This window comes from Antrostomus carolinensis, unplaced genomic scaffold (genome assembly GCF_000700745.2).
Source record: "Antrostomus carolinensis isolate BGI_N321 unplaced genomic scaffold, ASM70074v2 scaffold27770, whole genome shotgun sequence".
Classification (NCBI taxonomy): Eukaryota; Metazoa; Chordata; class Aves; order Caprimulgiformes; family Caprimulgidae; genus Antrostomus; species Antrostomus carolinensis.
In genome coordinates, this window is record NW_010286880.1 from 38,021 (window position 1) to 47,826 (window position 9,806).

At 35.8% G+C, this 9,806-nt stretch overlaps 1 protein-coding gene across 1 annotated transcript in view; it reads right to left on the reverse strand.

The window, feature by feature from the left end:
• The window catches only part of ZNF280D (zinc finger protein 280D), a gene marked incomplete at its 5' end in the record, with an annotated part of 23,075 nt that extends 13,499 nt beyond the window's left edge, over positions 1-9,576 (reverse strand). The window contains 8 exons of the mRNA XM_029087374.1: positions 2,446-2,482; positions 2,673-2,791; positions 3,762-3,824; positions 5,493-5,633; positions 6,713-6,954; positions 8,523-8,657; positions 9,233-9,379; positions 9,476-9,576. Coding sequence (XP_028943207.1) covers positions 2,446-2,482; positions 2,673-2,791; positions 3,762-3,824; positions 5,493-5,633; positions 6,713-6,954; positions 8,523-8,657; positions 9,233-9,379; positions 9,476-9,576 — 985 coding nt within the window. The remainder of the gene's footprint in view (positions 1-2,445; positions 2,483-2,672; positions 2,792-3,761; positions 3,825-5,492; positions 5,634-6,712; positions 6,955-8,522; positions 8,658-9,232; positions 9,380-9,475) is intronic.
• Positions 9,577-9,806: the final 230 nt, after the last annotated feature.

Below are 9,806 nucleotides of genomic sequence, written 5' to 3' on the forward strand. Positions count from 1 at the left end.
CTAATGGCAGGATTCTGGTCCAAAGACAGTCTCATGAACAGTACAAAGAGCTCATAGAACATGTCTGGTCATTAGCAATAAAGATTACTTTTACAACACATACAGACAGTCTGATATATAATAAAAAATATCAGAAGATACCACCAGAGAGATGCAAGAGAAGATCCAAAAGCATTCAAGATTCTGCCTTTTAGTCATTGCTGCTGCTGATGAAGTGATTCTGAAGAGCCCCATAAACAAGTCATACCTCAGTGAAATATAGGTCAAAGAATGGGAAGAAACATTCATAGATCATTGACAAACTACACAGCAGAAGTTATGAATACTGTCTGCAAGTTTCTCTTCTTCCAAAGCAAACCATAGAGTACCATGAAGAACCATCCCGAAAAAAGATGGAACATTCTTGTCTGTACTCTGTACCGCAAATAATGAATTAAAAAATCTGCTACATGGGTACATTGTGCTTTTAGGTTTAGCAATGATATATTCTTGTCCAAAGCATGAGAGAATTAGTATACGGAACAGGACAAGATTTACTGAAATTAATGAAGTCTATGAGCATGACAGTTTCAAAAAGCACCAAAGATTCTATCACCTCATGTAGTACCAGTAACTAATCTTATGCCAACAACAGAGCTCTCAAAAATAGTGGCTATCTACATCTGTCCTAATCTAACAGCTTGCAGAAACAAACCTGCACATATTCTTGACTCTACTGCAAATCTTTTCAGTGCTTACTCATCTGTTTTTGAGTAACATATGCTTTGTATATCCAACATTGTTAAATATTTTCATATGACATCTCTGTAATATATTCAAGACAGCAAGATCCTTGTGCAATACTGACAACAGCCTGCCACAACTGTACCTCTTTCCCCACTGTTCAAACACACCTATAACCTTTCCTTACATATAGTTCAGCAAGAATTAATTCCCAACACCTAAAGCCAGCTCCAAGAAAAAAAGCTCAGGTCATATCACAGCTCAACACTTTATTTTTCCATTATTTGAGTTTCACTGAAATATAAACTGTTAAAGGGCACAAGGCACCCTGGATTAGTGAAGGGAATATAGCTAACCCTCCTAGATGACTCTCTTCAGTGTTTTGTCCAATTTCAATATTCTGTGTTCCAAAACCAGAATTTTCGTTTTTCAAATGGCTTTTTGGAACACTTTCCCAAATTAACTTACTTCCCCTGTCCATTCCTACCAGAATATCTTCAATTCTTTTTAATAATATCTATTAGTCATCCCATCAGACCACCAGTTTCATTCAACTGCACATGCTAAACAGTTACTAGTAGAGGTTTGAAATTTATAGCATATACTTTGCTCTACTATTACTTATATCCAAAGATACATATTTCCATGTTTGGATCAGATGACAAATTACTCCAGTATCACCTCTTACTGGCCACTTTATGGAAACTAAGAAAGAAAACACTTAAAAGTTATGAAATAACCTACTAGAGGTATTTCCAAACACCCAGTGATGGGTGATTTATGCTTAGAGGTCTAAGAACTCCTTACTCTGCTGGAAGAGTTCTCATCACACACGAGAATATGTTTGATACCTTGTTACTGAATCAGGATTAAGCTATTTCTGTCTTTTAAAACACCTATCTTTTCAGTCTAATTGACATTTTTGTTCCTGTGTTCTGAAACAGTTAAGAGAGAACTCAAATGTTTGATTCCACTGACACACCTCTGAACTTTCAATTAAAACATAAGTAGCCCCATAAGCTACATTGTAAAGTCTCAGGTACTGTTCCAGGATAATTGGGGATGGCCTGGCACATCTGATTTTTTCAAGGTTAAGAAAAACCCCCTCAAACAAACCCTGCAACGTAATTTCCATAATACTGCAGGTTCTTTTTCAAATCCTTAAAAAAAATGACAGCCAAACCCCTCATATTAACTTTTCTTTGAGAGTCAAAATTAAAAAGTAAACACATCACAGTGTACCTTTGTCATATAACATAATTTTGAAAATAATTTGTAAATATTTATGAAATATTAAGACTGAATTTGCCCTACTTCAATAAAAGTCACCGTTTAAAATTAATATTATAAAGAACATAAACCACTCCTTTAATAAAGCTAGTATTAAAAGCAAGTTGAAGTAACAGTCTCATTATGTCTAGACTTAGAAGTCAGGATTGAGAAGTTCTAATACTGCAAGAATTATTGATGTCTCTTTGTCCAAAATGAACCAAAACCCGGGTTTGATTTTGGCTGCAGTAGGTAATAATTTTCTCTTGTAATCCACTCTTGTAATCGTGGATGTGGCAAGAGCAAAAAGCACTAGTAAATGCAAGGGTCTATGTTCATCCATACATTTCAAATTCTATGAAATTCAATAGAAACCCAAGTTCAAAGTGCAAATTTTGGCCATCTGTCACTAAATTAATAGAAATAAACAGTGAGTAGTAAAGCAAAACTTACTCAGATACTTGTTCAGCAGCTGGGATATCTACAGAAACTGAAAATAAAAATAAAAGATTTAATTAAAAATCTTTTAAAATGTTGAAATACATGAGTACTCACTTTCAAATCCAAATACACAGAAATAATTATAATACAACTGAAAAAAGGACTGCAATAGCACAGAGATATCCACATGTAAGTGTTTATATATGTATACTATATACAAAAAGACAATATGTACTCACCTTTCTCTATAATAACTTGACAAGTATGAGTGTCGCTTTCACTCAGATGTGTGGCCATGCTATCTAAGCCAGAAACATCAGTCAGGAAATCACAGTTAAGACATACTACAGTCACACCCCTAGAGAAGAAAAAGTAAAAAGTAAGTATAAATACAACATGGTTGTGAAAACAGTTTTCTGAACTTACAGCAACCAGATAGACTATTAAAAAAAAGTTTCCTGCAACTTTACATGAGATAACTCACAAAAACATTCTTACTTTTTATACTGCAATTAGTACCTGGAAATCCCAGTCAATGACCAGGGCATCTCCATGCTGATGTAGTACAAAGAAAACCACTTCCAACAAAAATTTATCTGTAAAGCACGAGTTTCTCAGTTTTGGTTGTTTCTTTGGTCTTTTGTTCCCCTTCCCACCTCCCATTTTGCACATTACAAATAATTGGAAAAATAAAGAAATATAAATGTTTTTTAAAACGGCTCAGGGTTAAGAAAGAAGTTCGTAAATACGGACAAATAACAAATATGCATCACTGAACAGAATGCTGCTAGTGGAAGAGTTTATTTCCCTGCTCTTTCTAAATTGTGTGAGACAAGAAATTCAAGAGGCTCTAATCTCATTTAACTAATCAGTTCATTATCAGAAAGTAAAAATATAATGATCAGTAGGAGATCACACGCTGAGAGAGTTGGGGCTGTTCAGCCTGGAAAAGAGAAGGCTCCAGGGAGACCTTATAGCAGCTTTCCAGTTCCTGAAGGGGCTACAAGGAAGCTGGGGAGGGACTTTTTACAAGGGGAGTTAATGACAGAACAAGGGGTGATGGTTTTAAACTGAGAGAGGGCAGGTTTAGATTAGATATTAGGAAAAAATTCTTCATTGTGAGGGTGGTCAGACACTGGAACAGGTTGCCCAGAGAAGTTGTGGCTGCCCCCTCCCTGGTAGTGTTCAAGGCCAGGCTGGATGAAGCTTTGAGCAACCTGGTCTAGTAGAAGGTGTCCCTTCTCATGGCAGGTGGATTAGAACTGGATGATCTTTAAGGTCCCTTCCAACCCGTATCATTCTATAGTAACTGAAAAAAGCTGAATTACCGTAGCTCTTCTGAATGCTTCTTATAGATCCAAAATCTTCTACTTGGACGAGCACTGTGAAAACTAAATAAAAGAAAAAGTTACCACTTAGATTGGTTTTCTTGAGTACATTGTTCCACATATCCGCTACACAGTACACGGTACTGCAATTTGTTTGTGAAAAGGCATTAAAAAAGACTTACTGACCTGCATTATTCTAAACATTAAATTGCTGAAAGCTTACAGGCTTTTGAATCTCAGCTCTAGTTTAAAACACTGTCTCTCTTGTAAATAACAAGTTTGGGAGGGGCAAGGTTTAACTTCATCACCATAGTCCTGCATAACATAGTTATTACATTGCTTCCATCAGCAGTTTGGTTCTTGAAGCACCATGGCTGTAGCTATACAGTACTCCACAAAAGAAGTGGAGCTTTGCTGAAGTCATGCTTCCGAAAGAGATGGCTTTAAAAGCTTCACAATCATATTTTCAGACAACCTCTAAGTTATCTCTTATGCAGGTTAAGTACGTGCCAATACTGTACTCCCACGTGAAACAAAAAATGAGTAGCTGAGTACAGGGGCTGCTACTGCAAAAACACTTTCTAACAGCCTTCTTCTTCACCATCCCTTGTTCCTTACACTCACCAAAAAGGCAACGACAGGTGCTGTAAGTGGTCAAAGTAGGGGGAGTATTAGTGCACGAAGGACAAAACATCGGCTATTTTACTGCACGGTTGAATTCAACAACACCCAGTACATGGGCAATGGTAAGAACAGTTTACCTTAGATTGCCCTGTCCCCTTCTGGAGTAATCTTTCTCTTGTACAATTAAAGTTAAGCACATTAACTTTTATTACTTTTTTAAGCATGCAACCAATAGATTATATGCATAAAAGTATGTAAACTATTTCAGTCTAGGACTTAGACAAGCACTGAAATTCATATGAATAGGTCAACATATAAAATACATACAAAAGCTTGGGTCATAAATTCCAGAGTTCTAGCATTCAAAAACACCAAGGAATTTTATACATATAGGTATTTAAGAAGACAACTGTATTCTGTATTTTTCCACAATACATTTGGCTTGTTCAGGGCACTGGGTTAACCAGTAGATTTTATTTTATTATTTTTACCATCACTGCTACATGATCTGTGTCTAATTACTGCGTAGTATAATTCTGTTGCTCTGAAAACTAACACATCTGTTTTCTTAATAGGCTTTTTTACAGCTGTCATCACCAATATCCTACACTGCCTCATGATCAGTGACAAACCTCCTGCAAAAAGAGATGTTATTTTTATGGATGACCAGAAGTAGTATAAGAAGGGGTATCTACTTGAGTATGCTATTTGAGATATTCTTTACACTGTCTTCTGAGTACAGCTTTCACTAGCAATAGCTGTAGCTAAATGCATTCACCGCTTGTAAAATCAGATGAGGTATTCAATCTGAAACCCAGAGAACACACAACAGTTAGTCATTAATTGTTAAGTCTGGCTGAAATTATTACAGAAGATCTCACAGAAACTCTGAAGCAAAGGCAGAACATTGCCTGAACCACTGGATTTTTAAGGCAAAACAAGAACATGGGGTTTAGGGCCTCCTTACAAAGTAGAAATCCAACCTTATACATTTCCCTGCCAGCTCTATGACCCAGTTCAAAATTCAGATAATAGAAACACTTAACGTGCCCTATATGAGTTTAGGAAGTATTTCATAACCAAATAACAATTTTCAAGAGTGCTTACCTCATCATGTGATTCACATAGGCTTTGCTACAGCTAGTGTTGTATCTGCATAAGCTACAGTGGACATAAGCAGGAAAATGGCTTGCAAAATCTTTTATTTCTGAGTAACACTCAATGCATTTGTGAGCTCCCAAACGATACCTAATGGTAATATGAAAAAGTTAATTGTTGATATCAACACTTTAAGATGAGATAACTATTTCAAACTTTTTGCTTTAAGTCAGTAGCAAGCCTGACTATATTAGGGAAAAAAATGAGGAACTTAATTATCCTGGAAACAAGATACTGTAGTAGATGAGAACCTCTAGCTTCATCTGCTGCTGTTGTCTCTATGTACTTGAAAAGGATTTCAAAGAAATGCTTCATCCACCATAATGCACAGAAGAAGCCTTTGGTTTTCCTGTCACCCCTGATATTCCCCAGAAGCTTTGAAATATCTACAAAGCAAGAATATAATTCTGTTCTTCCTCAATTTTGCTGGCTGGTTTTGGATGTCTCAGCTACATATTGTGAGTGTTAGCACCTTACCGGAAGGGAGACATCTACAATCTTTAACAAAGAAAACTGCTAACTCAGCCAATAAAATTATATTCTAGGCCATAAAATATCCATTAAATTATTAATGCAAGGATAGCAAAACTCAGTAAATTGTAAATATAAGGACAGCATTCTACCAACAGCTTATTTTTACTTTCTTGATGGGTTTTTTTGTCTGTTTTGTTTTGGTTTTTTTTAGGTAGCTCCCCAAATTAAGGTATCACCTAAGACAGACAAGACTTAATTTTAATAACAGGTTCAAATAAAACCCTTAAAAAACTGAAGGAGGAAAATACCTTTCCCTCCATAATAAGACTTGCAAAGAACACCCAGGCAGATGTATTCCCCTCCACAGGTCACTTTTAAACATAAATCTGCCTAATGAGTCAGGATTTCAAGAGTCTGTGGCTCTGTGCAGAGAAAAATTCTAAATTTAGAACAGAAAAGTCTCCAGAACATCTGTTCTTCCACCATAAAGTAGTCTACCACAAATAAAATTGGTAAATGAAGGTTCAGAATTATAATCACAGTACCAGTATGTGGAAAATTTATGCACCTGCTTTTTCTGCAAAACTGAAGTGACAAATCTTCTCTATTGCAGTGTTAGAAGTTATTGAAAAACAATGAAATGATCAGTTATTTATTTTCAAAGTATAAAGGTATTTTTAATTTTAATATATTACCTTAGATTATGCAATGCTGTATTTGTAACTTCTTTTTTTTTTTTGCTGTTGGTCCATGCATTTTGCTTCTTCGATGTAGTTGGTTTTGATTTTGCTTTTGACTTAGTTGTATGAGATCTGCTATGATTTTTAGTGGTTGTATTTTTAGCTTTAGGTGATAACTGAAATGTGGAAGTACTTGTACTAACAGAAGATGTAGCTGATCCTGATTGAAGAGATCCAATAGACGCTCGAATAGTCACCTACAAGTATGAAATAATTTTTTTTTCCATTTAGATTAAAGCTAAGTTCCCATTTCTATTTGTCTCAAAGTTTAAGACACTTCAGGATAAAAATCATAGAATAAGAAACAATCCCCAGCATAGACTACTTTGAAAAATATTAAATACTTGTTGACCAGAGTAAACCTAACCTCAGTAGTCTACTGGATGCTTAAAAAGCACTTGTTTTGGTGGAAATAGTCTCGAGAAAACACACTGCTCTCTTTTCAGACCTGCAACTGGCTACGTCCCGCTTTCTTAAAACAAAAAAATGTGTCTGTGAAGAAGAAACAGAAGGGTCAGCTCAATTAGCCCTACTAGGAAGAATATGAAACAACCCCACCAGTGCCTGGATTTAACAAAACCCCTGTGGCCTCATGATTAGCCAATGTAATTCCTTCTGATATTTTTGCCCCTCATCCTAGACCCCCAAGGACTAATTCTTGTTTCTGACCACTCAACTGGCATTATAACACTCCACTGTCTTGCCCTTAAATTTGGTTCTCTGGTTTTTACTTGTAGCTAATTAAACCCCTACTTATACTCCTTGCCCATACTCATAGTTTATAAGAACCTCGTCTTCTAAACCTGGTTCTAAGCTCTTCAGTCTTATAATTTACATCCCATCAAGGTCTTAACACCAAAATTTTAACATAACCTACACTTTTATTAAATCATGAAGACCCTGAAGTCTTTACAAAATTGAGGTATTGTCACGGAATAGAGAATCACTGCTTTACATTCTGCCAAGCAACACAATCAACATCAACTTCAATCATTTTCCTTTCCTGATTCTACAGCAAGTGAACTGCAAAGAGCTGATCAAAATGTTAATTTTCTTCCTTTCAACTGAAAAGACACATCTTCACATTTCAGTAAAAAACAGTAGGAAAATGTCTTGAAATCTACAGGAAAATCCTAGTCTAAGTGGTTCCTTTTCAAGAAATGGAAGAATTATTTGAAGACAGCCTAAATGTTTTGAGGGGACCCAAGTTTGCCTCATAAAATATTTAGCAGAAAATTGTATGGTTCCCACCCCCCATTTTCAAATGCCGGAGCTAAAAAAAGACCCAGTGAACACCATTTTAAGCACATATTGTTATGGAGAAGTAGGTCTTGCACTCTGTGTGATTTTTTGCCACCACCTTCCACAGGCTGAAAATCTTTCACAAGAAATTCTGCAGACCTCTCAGATCAACATCCAGACTACATCCTTTTCTCCTAGCACAAGAAAGGATAAAGGGGAGGAGGCAATGTAATCAACAGCTCAAGAAAGCAGCAGCACTGACTGGACTACTGGCATATACAAGTATGGAAGAATGAAACAGAGAGCATCACCATATGTCACCAGGAAGAAACCATTACCTGTGCCTGGCAATTTTTGAAACAGGAGCATTTTTTAGAGTTTTAATGGCAGGAGAAAAAAAAATAAATCTTTGCTCTGGAAAAGAAAGGAGAAAAGCACTTTTTTCTATTCCATCCCTTTCTCTACCAATACATTTTTTTTTTCCTTTGCCCCCTCTAATTTCCCTGTATGTATGAACACTTACCTTTGTTCCAGGAGGCAATCCTTCTAACTGCTTGGGTTTCCTAAATGTTCGGTGATGCTGAGTCTTATGATCCATTTTTTCTTTGCATGTCAAAAACTGCAGCCTGCACTTAGTGCAACGGTATATTCCTTTTTTCTTTTAAAAAGGGAAGACAATCCATATTAAGCATGAATGTCATAATAAACAACCCCAGCTTGTCTCAAGCAACAGTCACTCACTTTCTAAAACATCAACTGGACAAAGTCCTAATATTGTACAAAGCCAGGATACTGTGTAGCAATTCAAGAGAGAATATTTAAATATTTGAATATGCAATGTAGTATCATTACTAAGAGGAGCAGTCAGGGTACCAGTTACAAGAAGACACAGTATTTCATGACTCTTTTTCTCTACTTGAACTAGTGTAAGGTTTGCTAGTAACCTCAAAAAAAGCAGATTACAACTTAATGAAGAAACCAAATAGAAGAGACTCTTTTAAGGATATTCCAAGATTTATTTTTTAAACAGGGAGCTGCTGTCACATAAAACATGACAAAGTCTAACAATTCCCTTTAACACTTTTCAAAAGAAGCAGTTTTAGTAGTTCTACCGTTTTTAATAACTATTCTTATCCAGTAACATCCATACAAATCAGTCATGATTTTCCCCCAGAGATTTATGACACATATTTAGCATTTTTCTAGCATTAATGATTGAACATATCCGCTTACCTGATGTCTCATGTAATGATGCATATACGGTGCTCCAATTTTAATTACTTTGAGGCAAAATGGGCATAGCAAGTGTTTTGTATTTTCATGAACTGACCTAAAATGTGTTTCTACATCTGAAAAAGCTGAGGATCTGTAGTTGCATACCTGAAACAAAAAGTTTTACTTCCTCATTAAAAGGTTATTAACAGTAAAGACAGGGGGAAGGTGTCATCTAAATACAAAACATTCACTCTGAGATACCTGGCAAACATACGGCATTTCACCTGGCTTATGATTGTCCTTCATATGTTGCAAAAGAACTTGCTCTGTTTCAAAGGATAATTCACAGATTTTACAGATTGCTAGAAAAAGTGAAAAACAAGAAAAAAGTAAAAATTCAGTGGGGGTCATAAGTAGATAAATTGTCATACGTATGTATATGTGAACTGTATAAATCAATAAAGGTAAAGCAGTCTAAAGATTAATTTACTCATCAGAAGAAATTCCCTGTACAATTCCATGAAGTCAGGAGTACAAGGCCCTTAAACAACATGAATTATTGCAGTTAAGTTTTCAATTTTAATAATAATAA